The 22,988-nt window shown below is 41.9% G+C and overlaps 1 protein-coding gene across 1 annotated transcript in view; it reads right to left on the bottom strand.

Annotated features, from left to right (window-relative positions):
* LOC134573224 (carboxyl-terminal PDZ ligand of neuronal nitric oxide synthase protein-like) overlaps positions 1 to 22,988 on the bottom strand; it is a 171,485-nt gene that overhangs the window by 23,536 nt on the left and 124,961 nt on the right. The window contains exons 5-7 of the mRNA XM_063432820.1: positions 20,494 to 20,602; positions 18,213 to 18,342; positions 17,577 to 17,737 (exon numbers count right to left, since the gene is read on the bottom strand). Of these exons, the coding sequence (XP_063288890.1) occupies positions 17,577 to 17,737; positions 18,213 to 18,342; positions 20,494 to 20,602 (400 nt within the window). The remainder of the gene's footprint in view (positions 1 to 17,576; positions 17,738 to 18,212; positions 18,343 to 20,493; positions 20,603 to 22,988) is intronic.

A 22,988-nucleotide genomic window follows, 5' to 3' on the forward strand; every position in this document is an offset into this window, starting at 1 on the left:
AGGATCTTGGTGTCACGTGGCGCCTGCCATATTTGGTTTCCCTGCGGGCCCTGTGGTCTCGCTCTGTTCATCCAGTGTAGCAGGTGTGTCTCCCGCGGGTGGACCGGGATATCCCCCGCCGGTCCAGGGGAGGGATTACGGGGCGCTTTCATGATCAGGGCTGTTGAACCGCTCCGGTCAGGGAGATTGGCCGCCTCTCCCATCCGTCGCGCTCTAGGCCGCATGTATTAGTGTTTGCTGCCGGAGAGCCTTTGTTCTGTTTCCAACCTCTGCTGTGTGCTGCAAGCAGATGGGGATGTAGCTGAGTCAGTGAATTTGTGGTATTTTCAGCTGAAACTTGCTATTAACGGCTTGTATTGCCCGTGTAGGAGAGGAGCTCAAGCAAGATGCGACTCTCCGCCATGGCAGTCAGGCCCTGCCCCCTGTTTTGTTTAATTTTTAAACATTGTTTTTTTTTTTTTTTATATTCTTTTTATTGGGTTTATCACCATAAATCTTTTACAAAAAAGTACATAAAAACATTCATACACAATATCTATAAAAAATATTCATACACATAGACACAAAGACTTCCCCCCCTCCCTCACGAGAGCTCATCATACTACCAATTTCTATTACTTTTTTCAGATGGTAATCTCATTACCTTTACATTTGTATTAGTTTTTTTTCCCAAATTGACCATAGGCTCAAATTATCATCCAGAGTCCTGCAGTGATCCTTTTCCATCTTAATTTGATAGATCATCTGTATTATTATCAACTTTGTATTGAAGACGGTATTTCCCTTCCAATTTCTAGCTATTATTATTTTACATGCTATTAAGCAATGAATAATTAAAAATTGATTTATTTTATTTAATTTTGGCCATTGATAATGTAATAGCATTGTTTCTGGTTTTAGAGTTATTTCAACACCACAAAGTGTGTGGATGATAAGTTGAGCCCACTGCCAGACAACAGTCACTTGTCTACAGGACCACCACATATGAATGTAGTCTCCTTTTTCCTCTCTGCACCTCCAGCATTTCACATCCTTGAGTGAATCAAATTTAACTATTTTGGTTGGAGTCATATACCATTTGTGAACTAGCTTAAAGTGTGTTTCTATTAATATAAAGGAGTGGACAAATTTACTGATTTTTTGTATATTAAGTAACCATTCATTTACTTCTATATTGATTTTTAGTTCCATATTCCATTTTTTTATAACGTTGGGGAGGGCTAAGTCCTCCTTTTGTTCCAACATTCTGACACACCTAGAGAACATTTGCTTTATTTTATTGTGATGTAACATTGGTTTTAAAATTTCATACATCTTACCATCTTTTACTATCTCAACTTTCTCCAGAAAGTGTTTTACTCTAAGATAGGTATATACTTCATTAACAGGAACCTTAAACTCTTCTGTCAATATTTTATAGGGTTTAATTTTGCCCTCCTTAATCAATTCTTTTATTGTATTTATTCCCTTTTCCTTCCATGTTTTTAAGGAGATGTTCTCTATGCTTGCTTCTATTATGTCTATTCTTTGAAAATCAAATATTTTATTGGTTAAATCGATTTTCTTCCTTATCTTTTGCCAGACTGGAATAATCTGGTCTAGAATATATAATCTAAATAAATTGTCTTTTTTGTTCTTCCAGACTAAGTTTAGGGAGTCGTTTAATTGACTTGATTCTATTTCTGACCACCACCATATTTCCTCTTTATTTTGATTTATCTGGGTAATCATAGCATGCATTATGATCCCTGCTTCATAATATTTTCTTATATTTGGATATCCCAAACCTCCCTTCTTTAGTCCTTTTGATAATATTCCATTTTTAATTCTAGGTTTCTTTCCTTGCCATACGAAACTAGATAAGGAAGTATTGATCATTGTCAGCCATTCATTAGGGATGCTTAGAGGGATCATTCTAAAAATGTAAATCCATTTTGGCAGAACGTATGATTTCAAGATATTAATTCTTCCTCCCCAAGATGCTTCTATTTTTCTCCATTCTTTCAAATTCTTATTAGTTTCTTTTAAGAGGTCCATAAAATTTGTTCGCATAATATTTTTTGGATTTTTACATATTTTTATTCCTAAATATGAAAACGTTTTTACTTTTATAAAGTTATAGGTTTTTTGGTAAAGATCTATTTCTTGACTTGATATATTATTGTATATAGCTATTGATTTTGTTTTATTCAATTTGTAATTTGATACTGAACTATACATTTCAATTTCCGCCATTGCGTTTACTATTGATGTTGACGGATTATTTAGAAAAAGAATGGTGTCATCAGCATAAAGGGAAATTTTCAATTCTTTCTGTCCTACTGTATATCCCTTGATGTTTTCATTATTTCTGATTCTGTTAGCTAATACTTCTATTGTCATTATAAACAATAGGGGAGACAGTGGACAGCCTTGTCTGGTTCCGTTGTTCAATTTGAACCAGTCTGCGCATATGCCCGGGCCAATTGTTCTCGCCATTGGATCTTTATATAGCACCAAGATTGCGTCAAACAACCATCCCTGTATGCCTATTTCTTCTAAAGTAAGCTTCATAAAGTCCCAGCTGACCCTGTCAAAGGCTTTCTCGGCATCTAAAGACAGGATCAGCATGGGACTTTTTTTGCGCTTTGATGTATCTAGTGCATCTATCAGACGTCTGATGTTATTGCTTGACATTCTATCTGGGACGAACCCTGTTTGGTCAGGATGAATGATTTGATTTATTATTTCTTTTAATCTACTAGCCAAAATAGAAGAGAATATCTTTACATCTACATTTATTAATGATATTGGCCGATAGCTCTGTACTTTTGTTGGGTCTTTCCCTGGTTTCAGTATAGGTAGAATGTTTGCTTTGAGCATTTCTTCTGGGAATCTGCCCTTTTTAACTGCAGTATTAAAAGTGTTTTTTTAAATGACCTATCAGTTGTGATTTCATTACTTTATAAAATTTGTTTCCAAATCCATCTGGGCCTGGGGTTTTGTAGGTTTCTAATCTGTCTATTATTATATTACCGTATATACTCGAGTATAAGCCGAGTTTTTCAGCCCATTTTTTGGGCTGAAAAACCCCAACTCGGCTTATACTCGAGTCATAGTCTGTATTATGGCAATTTGCATTGCCATAATACAGACTGGGGGGAGAGGGGGGCTGGCAGAGCTGTACTTACCTTTCCTGCAGCTCCTGTCAGCTCTCTTCTCCTCCGCGCCGTCCGTTCAGCACCTGGGTCAGCTCCCAGTGTAAGTCTCGCGAGAGCCGCGGCTCTCGCGAGACTTACACTGGGAGCTGACAGAGGGAGCTGCACAGACCGCGCGGAGGAGGAGAGAGCTGACAGGAGCTGCAGGAAAGGTAAGTACAGCTCTGCCAGCCCCCCTCTCCCCTCACTGAACTGCCACTGGACCACCAGGGAAGGAGCCCCCCTCCCTGCTATGTATCAAGCAGGGAGGGGGGACGAAAAAAAAAATATAATAAAAAAATAAGAAATAATAATAAAAAATTTATAATAACAAAAAAAAGAGGTATAAGGACAACTATGGGAGGGAGGGGGGTATAAGGACCACTATGGGAGGGAGGGGGGGGATAAGGACCACTATGGGAGGGGGGGGATAAGGACCACTATGGGAGGGGGGGGGGATAAGGACCACTATGGGAGGGAGGGGGGGGGGATAAGGACCACTATGGGAGGGAGGGGGGGGGATAAGGACCACTATGGGAGGGAGGGGGGGGGATAAGGACCACTATGGGAGGGGGGGGGGGATAAGGACCACTATGGGAGGGGGGGGGATAAGGACCACTATGGGAGGGAGGGGGGGGATAAGGACCACTATGGGAGGGAGGGGGTGGGATAAGGACCACTATGGGAGGGAGGGGGGGTATAAGGACCACTATTGGAGGGAGGGGGGGATAAGGACCACTATGGGAGGGAGGGGGGTATAAGGACCACTATGGGAGGGAGGGGGGGATAAGGACCACTATGGGAGGGAGGGGGGGTATAAAGACCACTATGGGAGGGAGAGGGGGGGATAAGGACCACTATGGGAGGGAGGGGGGTATAAAGACCACTATGGGAGGGAGGGGGGGGGGTATATGGACCACTATGGGAGGGATGGGGGGGGATATGGACCACTATGGGAGGGATGGGGGGGGATAAGGACCACTATGAGAGGGAGGGGGTGGGATAAGGACCACTAGGGGAGGGGAGGGTAAGGACCACTAGGGGAGGGGTGAGTCAGGACCACTGGGGGGGGGGGGTGAAGGAACACGGGGGTGGGGAGGTAAGGACCACTGAGGGAGGAGGAGGGGAAGTCAGGACATATGGGGGGGAGGGGGCGGCAAAATGTTTTTTGCCTACGGCGGCAAATATCCTTGCACCGGCCCTGCACACACTGCATTCACACACTGCATTCATACACACACACACTGCATTCATGCACACACACACTGCATTCATGCACACACACTGCACTCATACACACACTGCACTCATACACACACGCTGCACTCATACACACACACATACGCACACACTGCATTCATTATACACACACTGTAAATAAATATTCAATTAATATTTTTTTTTAGGATCTAATTTTATTTAGAAATTTACCAGTAGCTGCTGCATTTCCCACCCTAGTCTTATACTCGAGTCAATAAGTTTTCCCAGTTTTTTGGGATAAAATTAGGGGCCTCGGCTTATATTCGGGTCGGCTTATACTCGAGTATATACGGTAATCTCTTCTTCCGTAATTTCTTTATTTAGCTTTTTTACTTGTATTTCTGTTATTTTATTCAATTTTGCTGCTTTAATATATCTTTTTATTTTTTCTGATGAAGTGATTGTTGATTGACTATATAAATTAGCATAATACTCATTGAATGCTTTCCCTATGTGTTCTGGGAGAAGGGAGATGCTATCATTAGTTATTATTTTGTCGACCTTATTTGATATATTTTTTTTTTCAACATGTTCGACATGATTTTGTCTGCTCTATTAGATTTATGATAATATTTAATTTTAAGTTTATGCATATTTATTTTGATTTTTTCATAAATTTTTTCCTGTATCTCGGCTTTAATCTTCTCTATTTTTAGCTGATTCTCCTTACTTGGTTTTACATTGTTTGTTTTATTTAAATTGTATAATTCGATGTAGAGATCTTGTACATTTACACCTTTTTTTTTTTCTTTAATTTATTAAGCATTATGCAATGTCCCCTTATTACTGCCTTAAATGAACACCATAAAGTATCATTCTCCACTTGTCCGTTATTATTTTCTTCAAAGTAGCAAGTAGTCATTTTATCTATATAGTCTTTATATTCTTTTTCTGCCAGTATTGATTCATCTAACCTCCAGGTTGTATTCTTACAGCACTTAGATCTTTTACTATTTAATTCCAGGCACACGCTATTATGGTCTGACCATATTACTGTTTTGTTTTCTATTTTATGTATTCTTTCTATCAGTTTTAAATCCCCAAAAATAAGATCTATTCGAGAATACGAATCGTGGGGCCAGGAATAAAATGTACCGTATATACTCGAGTATAAGCCGACCCGAATATAAGCAGAGGCCCCTAATTTTTCCCCAAAAAACTGGGAAAACTTATTGACTCGAGTATAAGACTAGGGTGGGAAATGCAGCAGCTACTGGTAAATTTCTAAATAAAATTAGATCCTAAAAAAAATATATTAATTGAATATTTATTTACAGTGTGTGTATAATGAATGCAGTGTGTGCGTATGAGTGTGTCAGGGTACCTGAGGTCTCTACCTCTAAGGGAGGTAGAGATTTGGTGGTTTGCCCGTCCAGGCGAGCTGTTTCCTTCGTTCCTCGCGGTTCATCCAGTCACTTAAACACCGGCCGCGAGGAATCCACGTCCTTTTCTAGCAGGACGCTCAATACGTGACGTCATGACGCTATCACGAGCGACCTGTCACTCAAGTGTCCGATATCCAATCGGTACTTGACAGAGGCGTGATTACCATCCAGAGCCAGGGTATTTAAGCTTACTCCTTTCTTCAGCTCATTGCCCTGTCGTGGTTCTAGCTTGTCTAGTCACTCAGTGCTCTGGTATTCTAGTTTGCTCTATCGGTTTTGACTCGGCTTGTTGTACTACCCTGCTTATCTCTGTTATCCCTTGACCCGGCTTGTCTCTCGCTTATCTGTCTTCTCGTTCCCTCGACCTCGGCTTGTCTCTGACTATTCTCTATTACTCTCGGTACGTTAGTCCGGCCATTCTAAGGCCCGGTATACGTACCTTTCCACTCTTTGTACTCTGCGTGTTGGATCCCTGTCCCGATCCTGACATTACGACAGGGCCAATGGATCCTGCAGGTACAAACAGTCAGCTTGGTTCTTCTGATCCCAGGTTTGACGCCATGGAGAATAGGATGGATCAGATGGCCCTAGCACTACAGGCACTTTTGTCTCATGCTAGTAACCCACCTGAGGAGACACGTACTCCTTCTATTTCTCCTGCAGTCTCAGGTCTAGAGGTAGCCACTGTAGGTGCTTCTTCCCGTATTACCCCACCAGTACGCTATGGCGGGTCACCGGAGAAGTGTCGTGGTTTTCTAAACCAGATTAGCATCCATTTCGAATTACAACCCCGCTCTTATCCTACTGATAGAGCGAAGGTTGGATTTGTTATTACTTTACTCATTGAGAAAGCTCTGAGATGGGCCAATCCTTTATGGGAGAACGATAATCCACTAGTCTATAATTATAATGCCTTTGTAGCTGCGTTTAGAAGAACTTTTGACCCTCCTGGTAGAAAGGTCAATGCAGCTAGATTACTGTTGCGCCTTAGACAGGACAATCGAACACTTGTGGACTATGCACTAGAGTTCAGGTCTTTGGCGGCAGAAGTTAAGTGGAACGAACAGGCTTATATAGATGTGTTTCTGAATGGGTTATCAGATGTAATTCTTGACGAGGTCGCTACTAGAGAACTCCCTGAGAATTTGGAGGATTTAATTTCTTTTATATCTCGTATTGATGAACGCATAAGAGAAAGGCAGAACACTCGAGATAGGACCCGTAGACCCTCCTTTAAACTAGCGCCTACCTTTCAAAATTCTGAGTTCGAGGACTTACGTATTTCTGAACCTATGCAGATAGGCAGTACTCATCTCACAGAGAGAGAGAGACAGTACAGAAGAAGGGAGGGTTTATGTATGTATTGTGGAGTCAGAGGCCATTTACGCCTAAATTGTCCTAATCGTTCGGGAAACGCTCGCACCTAAGTTCCTCTAGAGGACAGGCCTTGGGTGTTTCTACTTTGTCCTCTATTCACAACTACAAAGAGTTCAGGCTTCTGTTACCCGTTTCTTTAAGGTGGGAGAAGGGAGTAGTAAAGACTATGGCGCTAATCGATTCTGGAGCTGCTGAGAGCTTTATAGATCAGGGTTTTGCTGCCAAGCATACTATCCCATCCCAGTTAAAAGAGACACCACTGGCTGTTGAGGCCATCGATGGTAGACCGTTACTTGAGCCTGTTATTTTCCATGAGACCATACCGATTAACTTAACTGTTGGCATCCTACATAAAGAGGATATATCCTTAATGCTCATTTCTTCTCCGTCTATTCCCATAGTCCTGGGGTACTCCTGGTTGAGGAGACACAACCCTATTATTAATTGGGAGTCAGGGGAGATAGTTTCGTGGGGAAAGAATTGTCAAGAAAAATGCTTGCGGAAGGTCTTACCTCTCGGATTAACTAACACATCGGCTACCTCTGACAATCCTACAGAGATACAAATTCCGCCTCAGTATCTAGATTTAAAGGCAGTATTTGACAAAAAGAAAGCCGATACCTTACCCCCACACAGGTCCTTTGATTGCAAAATTAACCTACTCCCTGGTACCATGCCCCCCAGAGGTCATGTATACCCATTATCTACGAAAGAGAACTCAGTTCTAGAGGAGTATATTCACGAGAATTTAGACAAGGGATTCATCAGGAGGTCCTCCTCCCCTGCCGGGGCTGGATTTTTTTTTGTTAAAAAGAAAGATGGTTCTTTGAGACCTTGTATTGATTATCGAGGCTTAAATAAGATAACCATTAAAAATGCCTACCCGATTCCCTTGATCACCGAACTCTTCGATCGTTTGAAGGGCTCTACAATTTTCACCAAGTTAGACCTCAGAGGGGCATATAACTTGGTGAGAATCCAGCAGGGACATGAGTGGATGACGGCATTCAATACTCGCTATGGTCACTATGAATATACGGTTATGCCTTTTGGGTTATGCAATGCACCAGCGGTATTCCAAGATCTGATAAATGAGGTTCTTAGGGAATTTCAGCAAGAGTGCGTCATTGTATACCTAGATGATATACTTATACATTCTAGTGAGATTGAGACTCATCACAAGCAAGTCAGGAGGGTTTTGCACAAGCTTCTTCAGCATGGTTTGTACTGCAAGTTGGAGAAATGTAGCTTTGATCAAACCCAGGTAACCTTTCTCGGCTATGTGATCTCTGGGGAGGGATTTAAGATGGATCCGGAGAAACTCCAGTCCATTCTAGAGTGGCCTTTGCCCAAAGGTCTTAAAGCCGTACAGAGATTTATTGGTTTTTCTAATTATTATAGGCGCTTTATTAAGGGCTATTCTTCAATTATCGCACCTATCACTAATATGACCAAACAGGGGGCTGATACTAAGAATTGGACTACTGAAGCTCTTCTTGCATTCAAAACTCTCAAGGAGCTTTTCGCTTCCGCTCCAATTTTAGTTCACCCCGACACTTCCCTGCCTTTTCTGCTTGAGGTAGACGCATCAGAGACTGGTTTAGGTGCTGTCCTATCTCAAAGGTTGGGTGTTGATAAACCATTACATCCATGTGGATTTTTCTCTAAAAAATTGTCCGGTACTGAGAGCAGATATGACATTGGTGACAGAGAATTACTAGCGGTTATCAAAGCTTTGAAAGAGTGGAGACATTTATTGGAAGGTACTTTACATCCTGTTACCATTCTAACAGACCACAAAAATTTGTCTTATATCGGAGAGGCCAAGCGTTTGTCCTCCAGGCAGGCTCGTTGGTCATTGTTTCTTACCCATTTCAATTACGTTCTGACTTACAGACCTGGCTCAAAGAATTCTAAAGCCGATGCGCTATCTCGCCAATTTGAGCCTTCTGCTTCAGTTGAACCACTTGTGTCCCATTGTACCCAAATGCAATATTGTTGCTAATACCAGTCTTAAAATTCATTCTCCGCTACTTGACCAGATCTTGAAGTCACAACATCTAGCTCCCGGAAACACTCCTGAGGGAAGAAACTTTGTTCCTCCTGAACTTCAACTGGAGCTCTTACAATGTTTTCACGAAAGTAAGATAGCTGGTCATCCTGGTATTCGCAAGACATACTCTCTGATATCCAAGGATTTCTGGTGGCCTTCACTTCGAAAAGATATTGAGGAGTTCGTCGCAGCTTGTGAGACTTGTGCCAAGACTAAACTACCTCATGCTTCTCCATGTGGCCTGTTACACCCCTTGGACGTTCCTGAGAAACCTTGGTCGTGTTTGTCCATAGACTTTATCGTTGATTTACCTGCTTCCAAGAGACAAACTGTTATTCTCACGGTGGTGGATAGATTTACTAAGATGGCTCATTTCGTACCATTACCTAAACTTCCGACTTCTCCTGAATTGGCGGAGATTTTTGCGAGAGAGGTTTTTCGCCTACATGGGATTCCTTCGGAGATTGTTTCTGATAGAGGTTCTCAATTTGTCTCACGTTTCTGGAGATCCTTTTGTTCTCAAATGGGTATCAAATTGAACTTCTCCTCTGCCTATCACCCTCAGTCTAACGGAGCTGCTGAACGTACTAATCAAAAGATCGAACAGTATCTGCGTTGCTTTGTTTCCGAACACCAGGACGATTGGGTCGGTCTGATTCCTTGGGCGGAGTTCGCACACAATAACCTTGTTTGTGATTCAACTCGCTCTAGCCCCTTCTTCATGAACTATGGCTTTCATCCTTCGATTTTTCCTTCGGTTTCCTCTTCTCAGGGGATACCGTCTGTTGATGATCATGTCGCCAACCTGAAGAGATTATGGGATCAGACTCGGCAAATTCTGTTACATAGTTCTTCGTTGTTCAAGAAACACGCTGACAAGCATAGAAGAGCGGCTCCTGTTTTTGTTCCTGGGGATAGGGTATGGTTGAGTACTAAGAATATTCGCCTAAAAGTCCCATCTATGAAATTTGCTCCTCGCTACATAGGTCCTTACAGGATTCTCACTCGTATCAACCCGGTTGCGTATCGCCTTGCTCTGCCACCTGCCTTACGCATTCCTAACTCTTTTCATGTCTCCTTGTTGAAACCTCTTATTTGCAACAAATTCTCCTCTAAGGTTTCCTCGCCTCGTCCTGTTCAGGTGGAGGGTCGGGAGGAGTACGAGGTCAGCTCCATCATTGATTCCAGAATTTCAAGGGGAAAATTGCAATATCTGGTCAACTGGAGGGGATATGGTCCTGAGGAGAGGAGTTGGGTACCTCAGGAGGACGTTCATGCTTCTCGCCTTCGCAGAGCATTTCACCTCCGCTTCCCATCTCGCCCCGGTTCCTTCCGCCCGGTGGGCGTATCTGAGAGGGGGGGTACTGTCAGGGTACCTGAGGTCTCTACCTCTAAGGGAGGTAGAGATTTGGTGGTTTGCCCGTCCAGGCGAGCTGTTTCCTTCGTTCCTCGCGGTTCATCCAGTCACTTAAACACCGGCCGCGAGGAATCCACGTCCTTTTCTAGCAGGACGCTCAATACGTGACGTCATGACGCTATCACGAGCGACCTGTCACTCAAGTGTCCGATATCCAATCGGTACTTGACAGAGGCGTGATTACCATCCAGAGCCAGGGTATTTAAGCTTACTCCTTTCTTCAGCTCATTGCCCTGTCGTGGTTCTAGCTTGTCTAGTCACTCAGTGCTCTGGTATTCTAGTTTGCTCTATCGGTTTTGACTCGGCTTGTTGTACTACCCTGCTTATCTCTGTTATCCCTTGACCCGGCTTGTCTCTCGCTTATCTGTCTTCTCGTTCCCTCGACCTCGGCTTGTCTCTGACTATTCTCTATTACTCTCGGTACGTTAGTCCGGCCATTCTAAGGCCCGGTATACGTACCTTTCCACTCTTTGTACTCTGCGTGTTGGATCCCTGTCCCGATCCTGACAGAGTGCAGCGTGTGTGTGTATGAGTGCAGCGTGTGTGTATGAGTGCAGTGTCTGTATGAGTGCAGCGTGTGTGTGTATGAGTGCAGCGTGTGTATGAGTGCAGTGTGTGTGTGTATGAATGCAGTGTGTGTGTGTATGAATGCAGTGTGTGTGAGTGCAGTGTGTGTGTATGAGTGCAGTGTGTGTATGAATGCAGTGTGTGTATGAATGCAGTGTATGAATGCAGTGTGTGCAGGGCCGGTGCAAGGATATTTGCCCCCCCCATATGTCCTGACCTCCCCTCCTCCTCCCTCAGTGGTCCTTACCTCCCCACCCCCGTGTTCCTTCACCCCCCTCCCCCAGTGGTCCTGACTCACCCCTCCCCTAGTGGTCCTTACTTCCCCCTCCCCTAGTGGTCCTTACTTCCCCCTCCCCTCCCCTAGTGGTCCTTACTTCCCCCTCCCCTCCCCTAGTGGTCCTTATCCCCCCTCCCTCCCCTAGTGGTCCTTATCCCCCCCCTCCCTCCCATAGTGGTCCTTATCCCCCTCCCTCCCATAGTGGTCCTTATCCCCCCCCTCCCTTCCTCCCATAGTGGTCCTTATCCCCCCCTCCCTCCCATAGTGGTCCTTATCCCACCCCCCTGCCTCCGATAGTGGTCCTTATCCCCCCTCCCTTCCATAGTGGTATAGTGGTCCTTATCCCCCCCCTCCCTCCCATAGTGGTCCTTATCCCCCCCTCCCTCCCATAGTGGTCCTTATCCCCCCCTCCCTCCCATAGTGGTCCTTATCCCCCCCTTCCCTCCCATAGTGGTTCTTATCCCCCCCCTCCCTCCCATAGTGGTCCTTATCCCCCCCTCCCTCCCATAGTGGTCCTTATCCCCCCCCTTCCCTCCCATAGCGGTCCTTATACCCCCCTCCCTCCCATAGTGGTCCTTATCCCACCCCCTCCCTCCAATAGTGGTCCTTATCCCCCCCCTCCCTCCCATAGCGGTCCTTATACCCCCCCTCCCTCCCATAGTGGTCCTTATCCCACCCCCTCCCTCCCTTAGTGGTCCTTATACCCCCCCCCCCTCCCACAGTGGTCCTTATACCCCTTTTTTTTTTTATTTATTTTTTTATTATTATTATTTTTTTTTTTTATTATTAGTTCTTATTTTATTTTTTTTTCGTCCCCCCTCCCTGCTTGATACATGGCAGGGAGGGGGGCTCTCCTTCCCTGGTGGTCCAGTGGCAGTTCAGTGGGGGGGAGAGGGGGGCTGGCAGAGCTGTACTTACCTGTTCTGCAGCTCCTGTCAGCTCTCTCCTCCTCTGCGCCGTCCGTGCAGCTCCTTCTATCAGCTCACACTGTAAGTCTCGCGAGAGCCGCGGCTCTCGCGAGACTTACACTGGGAGCTGACCGAGGTGCTGAACGGACGGCGCGGAGGAGGAGAGAGCTGACAGGAGCTGCAGAACAGGTAAGTACAGCTCTGCCAGCCCCCCTCTCCCCCAGTCTGTATTATGGCAATGCAAATTGCCATAATACAGACCTTGACTCGAGTATAAGCCGAGTTGGGGTTTTTCAGCCCAAAAAATGGGCTGAAAAACTCGGCTTATACTCGAGTATATACGGTAAACTCTTTTACTGCGGGATTATTGAGTCTCCATATATCAAATAAACCTTCTCTTTTTATCAAATTACTAAAGTTCCTTGCGTTTTTTAATACTTGTTTATCCCAATTATTATTATTTTTTTCAGAGAACTTATCCAATAATGGATCTTGTATACTATTAAAATCTCCTGCATATATCTTTATTCCCACTGCTACTTTCTCAACCTTATTTATTATTTTTCTCAATAGGCATACGGGATTTTTATTAGGCAAGTATACATTGATTAGGGTGAAAAGTTCATCTTCTATTGTGACTACTAAAATAATATATCTCCCCTCCAGGTCTGTTTCCATATATTTTATATTTATTTTTAGATCTTTTGCAAAGAATATTGCTACTCCTCCTTTTTTTCCCTCCTCTCTAGAGGAACAGATTTTTAAGGGGAAGGACCTGCTATTCCATCGTTTTTCATCCTGTTTACGCCAATGTGTCTCTTGGATCATAGCAATTTGAACCTGTTCTTTTTTTAAGTAATCTTGGAAAGCTTGTCTTTTTTGGGGGATATTTAAACCTTGAATATTTAATGTGATTATTTTAACCATTTTCCAAAGTTTTTTTTGTTTTAATTAACCTACTGAGCTCTCGTGAACAATACAAACACTTGACATTACAATACATAACTAAAATATCTACAAGTATCTTCAACACTTGGAGTATATTTCCACTCATTCCAAGACTCTAAAAAGAGTCAAAAAACACTTTTCTAAGTGGATCTTACTATCCACTAATAACCTTTTCCAGGTTACAGCAGGGGAGGCTGTTTCTCGGGTTTGGAGGAGCCCACCTGAGACTTTTCATTTCCCTTTTCCTCTCTCTTCTCAACACTCATCATCCCTCTCCTCCTACTACTCTCTAAAGTATTTACTTTTACTCTGCTTCCTTTCCTTGAGGAGAGAGATAAGGGGTCGAAAGAGGGGGAGGGGAGAAAGAAAAAAAAAAACAAAAAAAAAAAAAAAACATTGTTTTGTATACATAGAAGGTATCAAACTCTATTTCTCCTTTAAGAATGATTATACAATATGTATGGGTGAAATTGGGGTAGAATTAACGCATGCCAAAAGTGCCAAAAAAGTCACAAACCACTCGCATCTCAGGACCAAGACCCTTAAGGGGTTAATAAATAAAAACGTTATTTTGGGTGGCTAGCCTGATTTGTATGTGCCAGCTGAACAGTATACACAGGAAGTTAATAAAACCAACTAGTAACTATGGCCTACATTGTTTATAAGCAAATAAGGGATTGCCAAGGGAAGCCAACACTGAAAGAAAAGCTTTCTAGGAATGTGGTAACGTAATGCCTGCTTTGAATTGCTGAACAATATAATGGACCTCCAGCATATTAGAAGCATCCTGGGAGTGTGGCGAGTCTCTATGAATGGCTGGGCAATGGGTAATGTCACCAGGTTGGAGCAAAGCACTGTGGGAAAATGGCTGAATAATGCAAGCAATTCCAGAATGTAACGCACCGTGGATAGCAGAGAGTGACCCTGTGACCTCAAAAGGGAAACTAAAGGTGACGTCATAGCTTTTTCTAAAAAATGTAATGACAAAACCATCTTGTTGCCTTTATGTTACAATAATGCCCAAAGAATTGGCAATGGAAAAAGTTGCTATTGAGCAAACTTATGAAGTAGATGGTCGCAAGTGGAAGCTTGTGGTCCGGTGAAATATATGGATAGGAAACAGAAGAAAGAGAACTCCAATGGTACAGTATGTATATAAAAAAAAATATTTTTCTTAGAAATAATTTTGAACTACTCACAATATATAGAGCTAAATCCAGCTCTGGTTTGGATAATGTGAAGTGGAACAATCCCCACTCAGGGATATGCAGGATATACAAGGTTTTTCTCTGATCTCCAGGAGTGCAGGGCTTTTCATGTTCCCAATATTTTAGCTCTATATATTGTGAGTAGTTCAAAAGTTCAAAAAATCTTTTTTTTATTTTATTTTATACTGTACCATTGGAGTTCTCTTTCTTCTGTTTCCTATCCATACATTTCACCGGACCACAAGCTTCCACTTGCAACCATCTACTCTATAAGTTGGCTCAATAAGAACTTTTTTCATTGCTGGCGGATAACCCTGTATGGATCAGTGCCAAGTCATCTGGACTATTATTTATTTATTTATTATTATATTTTACATTATATATGCTGTATATACTGTTCTAAAATTATTACTTAATACTATTTTTGAAGGCGCACCCTTTCTTTCTTGCTATTTCTCTTACCATATCTATTTTTGAGGGGATAAGAGGGGACCCCTCTACTTATAGGTGTGCTGCCTATACTCTCTTCATATCCTCTGTGGCTTGTTAGCGCTGTCCCTTATTCTGTTTTTTCTCTATCTATTCATAAGGTCAGTTTCCTTAGGTTTGCTAATTCTTCATCATGATAAGAGATACTTTTTTGGCTCCGGGTTCATTGACTACCTTCTAGCAAGGAGGAAGGAAATAGTGTTCTGGACACACCCACGAGCTTCTTTCTAGGGCAATGCCCTGTATTGTACATACGCTGATCTGCCACAACATTAAAGGGACACTATATTTTCCATAACAACTACTGCTTTTTGTACTTGTTCTGGTGAGTAGAATCATTCCCATCAGACAAAATGCAGTGTTTACATTACAGCCTAGTGATAACTTCACTGGCCATTCCTCAGATGGCTCCTAGAGGTGCTTCCTGGGGCAGTGCTGCACAGTGTGACTGACATTCAGTGTCTCCACCCTCTGCATGGAGACACTGAACTTTCCGCATTGATTCAATGCATCTCTATGAGGAGATGCTGATTGGCCAGGCCTGTGTTTGGCTTGTGCCCCTGATCTGCCTCCTTGACAAGCTCAGCCACGCCAATGCTTTCCTATGTGAATGCAGTATGATCGGCTCAGATCACTTCTGATTATGTCAGCCAAGCAGGCAGATCAGGGGCAGAGCCAGCAGCAGCAGATCTGAATAAAAATAAGATTTTACTATATTTAGGGAGGTTAGATGGTGTTTTTTACACTATAGAGTCAGGAATACATGTTGGTGTTCATGACCCTATAGTGTTCCTTTAAAACCACAGATAGGTGAATAACATTTATTATATTGTTACATTGGAGCCTGTTAAGGGGTGGGATATATTAGGCAGCAAGTGAACAGTCAGTTCTTGAATTTCATGTGTTGGAAGCTGGAAAAATGGGTGAGTGTAAAGATCTGAGTGGCTTTGAGTGGTTTAACCCCCTAAGGACCAAACTTCTGGAATAAAAAGGAATCATGACATGTCACACATGTCATGTGTCCTTAAGGGGTTAAGGAACATGACAAAGAGTTCAAGGTGTTGCATTGGCCTCCAAATTCCTCAGATCTGAATCCAACTTGTATCTGTGGGATGTGGTGGAACAACAAATCTGATCCAGGGAGGCCCTACTTTGCAACTTGCAGATACCACAAGACCTGTTCAGAGGTCTTCTGGAGTCCATGCTTCAACACATCAGAGCAGTTTGGGCAGCACAAGGTTGACCTACGACATACTGCCTTAACCAACAGGGAATTGTCACTCCCAAAAATGCCACCTGGTTCCTTACAAATACAAAAGCAGGATTTTGATTGTGTCCATCGATATCTGTCCCACACACATATACTGTACTTGACAAGTGTATTTCTGATTACCTATGCAAATAGGTTAGACCCTCCCAAGAAATATGGCAAAATAAGGCATACTGAAGATCTAAATCCAACTCCACATACTTTTTTTGCGATTTGAGCTGAACAAATAAATTAACAAAATCCAATTGTGTTAAATGTATATTTTTGGTATACCTGAATTGCAGTACACAAAAAATATAATTTTCATTGCTTTACTCAACTCGGGTTTTAAATATCCATTTTTAGGAACAATTCAAGCACCATAACTACTGCCTTGCACCAGCACTGGCACCTTCATTGTGTTTGGCTGCCAGGCACCACCTCATTTGACGCACGGATGCTTCAGCGGTGAGCTAAGCCCAGCATTGAGGAAAGTTAAGCTCAGCAGGGCTAATGGGAGATACTTGTGAGAGCCCATTTGCAAACCCATATGTATATGTGCAAATAAAAACCAACAAAAAACAAAATACCACATAATAGAAGGTGTACTTAAACTTGGGATGGCACCAGCACACTCCTGGCAGCATAACAACTGGTTCTGGTGCGTTCATTTAAGTAGAAAAATATATATTTTTCAACTTTTTGCCCCTCATTTTTACCGCTATAAGAATGATCAATTTGGAATTGTATAGGTCTTTTTTTTTAGCTAACATTTCTAGCCATCCTTTTGGAAGTATGATCACTTCTTCCATTGACCACAGCGACTGTTTTCTAATTTGTTGTTACAATACCTACTGTCTCTTATCCGTCTCATCCAATCAAGCAGCAGCAGTCTGGCCGATGGAAGTGGAAAAATGTCTCCATGCTGTAGACATGTTTATTCAAGTAACTGTTTAAGAAATAAGTTGTGGTTCCATCCACCCATTCTTAAAAAGAACAGGGTTCCTCTTCATAGAATGCAGTGAGTGACTGCTGGGGATGGAAGAGGATCCTGCGTTTTATCACGGATAAAATGGCATATGTGCCAAAATAGTTTGTTGGACAAACCAACACCACAACAAGCTGCTTACACGCTGATGGAACTTTTAGGAGATTGCACGACTACCACCATCAGCACAATACCTGCTGCAGTAACTTAGATGATCAGCAGTAGACTGGTCAGGTTTAAACACCAACTGTGCTGTCCCATTACTTATCCTCACCTCGATGGTCTGGTCATCCAGCCCTTGCACGCACTTGACAATTTCTAACTCCGACACAGTTGAGAGTTGATCACAGCTCTCCTTCTCGTGGACAACGACTCTCTGGAGACTGGCGTCGGCCTCTTCTGGATCTTTGTTCGTCTCTCCTGTCAACTGTTGCTCTAATAAAGGAAAAACAAATAGGAAAAAGCGGGGGTTGGGGAGGGAAGAGATTAGTAAAATACTTCTCTGCTGTGAATACCAATTAGCCTTCAGCTAAATTTACATCTTATTTGCATTCAAATGGAGAATGTATCAAACATCTCATAAAATATTAGGGAGCCTGCCAGGATATCTATATCTACAGCGGAATACATGCACATCTGTGGTTAACCGTTTTCCTGCTGCAATTCTGGAAAGTGTTGATGTGAGCAATTTCTTGCGAACAATGGGAGGTCATCCATTTGCATATAAATTTATGGATTACACGCATGGCTAGGAAATATTAATGGGACTTAAATAAAACAGAATTTTGTTTTTGTCATTTCATTGTTCACAGTCTCTGACAGTGTTATCATGCAAAGTTTTATTTTTTTGTTGGTGGGTACGGAGCTTCTCGCGAGGACTTCTCGCGAGGACCAGTAATGTTCACTTTACCTTCTATCGGTTGTTCTTCTAGAGACTTGTCACTGGCTCCATCCGCATTCTGCTGGGCATGCTGTAGGCTCATTTTGTGACATACTTCGAAAGCCTGCCCGACAGTCCGCACTATTTGCATGGCTTGGCTCTAGGGGGAGGGGGCAAAAAACAAAAAATTAAGAATTCTTCTAGAGTGCCCGTTTTTTAATAAACGTCCTTCACCTATTAAGTGAATGAGAGATGCAATGACAAGAAGCCCTAACAAAAAGTTTGCAATGGTCAGAGAATAGAGGGCACTGGCACACAGATCATTAAAAGGGGTCAGTACAATGCACTAGTCATCAACGCAACTTGTGCATTAACAATTACTATTTAGAGCGCTGAACACCTTCGAGGCCAGGGTTCAAGAAATCTGAGTACCAACATGTTTTGTTTTTTTGAATACTAACTAAACAACTTTTAGAACTAACAACTATATAGATGAAGTGTTATGTTGTCTTTTGAAGTTTCATTCCTGTGGTCAAATTAGCCATTACTGCAAATCGCACACAAATACTAGTTATGCACTCATAGCAAGCGCACGGATAATTACAAAACTCCATCCATAAATCCATTGACAAGCAAGCTTCAAAAGACTAACAACAAACTTTGGATTTATTTTTGGTGGAAGTAAAATGTATAAGAGGAGGTAAGAGATAAAGTGACAAACTATGAAATTGAGACAACCCAAACTTGGTGTTTCACTCCTAGAATTTCCCTATTTATCCAGAGACCTTGACAACGGTCGCAGTGGCAGACACATGAGAGACTAACCACCGTGAACGTGTTTGCTTAAAGCATATGGGCAGGTGAGATTTTGATTTCAATTACATAGTGCTGTGTGACCTTTTTGTACTGCAAGCAGAAAGGTTTGGTCAGCTATAATAAGGGGAGTTTATTATAGCATACAGCTAATGCATCAAGTCCTTTTCTAGACAGACCCGGCCAGCAAAATCATCCATTGCACAGACTGTGCAATTTTATGCCTGAGATGTCTTTAAATGACTTCTTAAATGGAAACTGAAAAAAAAAGCTCTGCTCAATTGTATATAACAAAAAATATGCAGTTTCTCCAAATAGCTCTTGGACTTTTATTTTTTTTATGTATGGACCTGTATAAATGTAAATACTACAGAGTGTCCCCATTCTATCTTCCATCATATGACCTATTCTGAAATGTGAAATATGGCTGCCTGTAGCCCTTGGATGAGATTGCTACAGTGCATAGAAAGGTTTCAACGCGGCCATTTTTTTTTTTCAAACCCTTGTTTTTGCTCTCTCACTATGTGACAAGGTATGAGGTTTGAAAGATTAAAGGAGTGATTATTAATTATCTGGCGGCCTCCTTTCAAGGTGGGACGTCGATCTGTCCACCAGACTGGTCATCCACTAAAATAGAACATAGAACGCACGGTGTCATGGATCCCTATGTCACTTAAGTGTCCCAGTGTCACTTAAGTACACGCAATCCCTAGTGATTTGAGCCTAAGGGGCTCTACATCATGTGAGTGAGACCATAAAGACCACTTATTCACACTATTGTTAAACTACGTTATTGCACTATTTGCAGTTTTTATTTCTACAGATATACGTACTGCGATATGGTTTTCTTCTGCATGTTAAATTATATTAACCCATAGGGGTAAGTCCATAAATTTTTAGCGCTCCACATATAACACTAGTGGTGGCTTGTATTATATTTAATATTCTCCTATACACTTTGTGTACACCTACTTATGTCCTTATAACGACTTAAGGAGTTTTTGAGGTCACAAATAGCCTCTGTGTTGCAAAATCTGGTGCAGACATGCCCAACATAGAAAAGTTACGCAGTACACCTCGGTTGTAATTAGCAATCTTTTTACGAGAACTTCATCTCACAGCATTTTGAAAAATACACAATAATGTGATGTGCGGTGCCAATAAATGGATTGCTAATAACCCCATATGTGTATTGTTCTATTTTTCTACAACTGGCGCAGGAATCAGAAGAGGAGTTTCCCATGTATCCTAACTTATCCAACCACTACCATACCTTGAAGATCTCCGTCCCCGAATCACTGGGAGTCCAAAGGTCAATCTCTACAAGTCTCTCGTATGATAACGTGCTTTATTGCAGATTGAGTTTAATAGAATTACCCAAAAATATATCTCAACTGCTGACCCATATAAAAGAATGCTAACATAACCCAGAACTCTTAATACTCGGAATAACGAGAAAATGATTATTTTTGTGACAGACCTAGAACGTTAGACCTACCTTCTTTTTCGACTTAAATACGTTGCATTTGAAGGTATTACTGGAACCGTCTCGAGCGATATAACTGAAGATTTTTAAGTCTTGAGAGTCGTGAGAGACGTAGAATATTCTAACGGGGGAAAGAAACATTATCGATTTAGAATAAATGTCTTGGCAATTACCCCCTAGTAAATCAGAACCAAATGGCGTGTGCACCATGAATATTCAATGCTACTTGGAACGGGAACATGAGAATTAAACATTCATTATAGCTCTTGGCCAAGCTGGGAATCGAGAAACGAACGTCAGGCGCTGGGATATTACATTATTTTGGATTTGTGTGAAATTATGCTGGCTCTGAATACCAATGGAGCCAGCCAGTGATTTAATGCAAATGCCCGACCATTATTTTTAATTTTCTTACATATCATTTTTTATATTTATAGATATTCAAGGAACATTCCAAGTGGCGGCCAAAATATCTTTATCGCTTTACGTTACACCATACTTTCCTTGTTTATTACTGGGAAGCTCAACGTAAAAGTTACAATTTAACAGGGAAAGTTAAGTTTACACAGCTTACGAGCTGTTCTGTTAAATTATATATATATATATATTTATATAACAGTAAGAGACACAGTTTTGGTGTCCTTTTGGCCAGCTATGTCATTTATCCTCCAGGGACAGTTTTCATTGCCGTTATAATCATAATGAATAAACATTCAGCATTAATAGTGGGTGAAGAGTACACTGAACTATAACTTTTGCAAACATACAAAGTTATAGCGTCTAAACTTAACTTTTAATGAAATACTGAAAAACACCAAAACCACTACAGAGTTCTGTATTGGTTATAGTGCCAGAACACACTCAGCGAAAGGTCCGCTTTAGCATATCAGTGGAGACCGAAACTTTCCTGGTTCTGTCGAGTGCCTGCAGTATAGCCAACTGTTCATTACTGTGTTGACATCTTACCCTGGGACAGCGTCAGGGGCTAGTGGCACCATAACCACTGCAACTTGGATTGTCTCTCCAAGACATAAATCTGTTTTGTGCTCTCAAATTTCAGAAAATAATTATCTCTGCCTGGTTTACAACATTTCAAATTAGTTATGAAGGAACTGGCAGCATTACGGTCTCTCTTTATGCGAGACTTGTTTACTCAGCGCAGACGAGCAATGTGCTATGCTGTCTCCGCTTTTCATTTAGAAAGATACGTGACTCTGAATACCCCAATGCCTAATGTATTAAACACTCACAATGCCGGCCTAGTGATAAGGAGGGTCCGAGGGGAGTGCTACAGTTCTAAGAGATGTCTGGGGCCACAGAGAAAGACTTTACTTCTATTCCCCAGCCTATTTAAAAACCAAAGCACATCTAGAGCCTAGTAAGACATATAGCTGAACGTGGAGGTCAGCGTGCGAGGTTCTTTCACAGAGCGAAAAATCAAACCAGGAAAGAAATTGCAAATAAATCACTTTGTTCTAAAACCTTCCCTGTACCAGATGCGATCTGCCACATATGTTCAGCTCTGCGCTCTCTTACCTCTCCGTTTCCTTGCCGGAGAAACCAACCACCGTCTCCAAATTTAATTCTAATATTAACCCATATTAAAGCAGTGGGTTGTTTGTGCGTTTTATGACAAGCCAAATTATATAATCAAAGGACTTAGACAAATGCGTGTAGATGTTTGGAGATGGAAAAGGTGATACCGCAGCATAAAAATATATTTTTTTAAATTATTATTATTAAAAAAATGTTTAGGGGGAGTTAGAAGAGTTCCATTAGACGTTTAGCAAACTAGATACCAAGAATTCTAAAGCCATGGTACCCTATTGATCGACTGAGAATTATTTGCTTTTGGGGGAGATGTATGCAACGTTGCTAATCGAAACGTGGAGCAATCACTATGGAAACCAATGGAATGTTCCTGCTAATTTGTTTCAGATTGATACAAACTGCTCCCAGCTGCTGCCATGGCGAAGATCATGCCAACCAATCAGATTGCTTTACATACATGAGCGCCATTCATCAAAAAGATGTGATCTCTGCTTTCAGTTTACAATCTATGGGAAGGAATCGGCGCTCCGTTGGGGAATACGACAGGACTAATCAATCAACAGACACCTCGGATGATTAATGTACACTGTGCAAACCAAACATACTGCATATATACTGTGTTTGAAGTGTTTAAATTCACAATCATTGACTTCTGATAAAGCCATGTGTGATTTAATTTTATGTTTTTTTTTTTTTTTTTAATCTTTCTTGGTGTTTTTCAGCTCATTCAGAGTACATGGGTGAGTGAGCAAGTATTATACTCTAGGTTTTAAGCCATTACGCTCATCTGTCTTAATGCATTTAAAATGACACACTGTCTCACCAATTCATTTATTCACAACCGAAAGCATTTTCTAGCCTAGCATCTTCCTATCAACTTTAATTCATCCCCCGGCTGCCTTTTTATCTCAATAAATGTTTTTGTGTGTGTAAAAAATACACCTGGCATAAAGAAA

This window comes from Pelobates fuscus, chromosome 9, assembly GCF_036172605.1.
Source record: "Pelobates fuscus isolate aPelFus1 chromosome 9, aPelFus1.pri, whole genome shotgun sequence".
Lineage (NCBI taxonomy): Eukaryota > Metazoa > Chordata > Amphibia > Anura > Pelobatidae > Pelobates > Pelobates fuscus.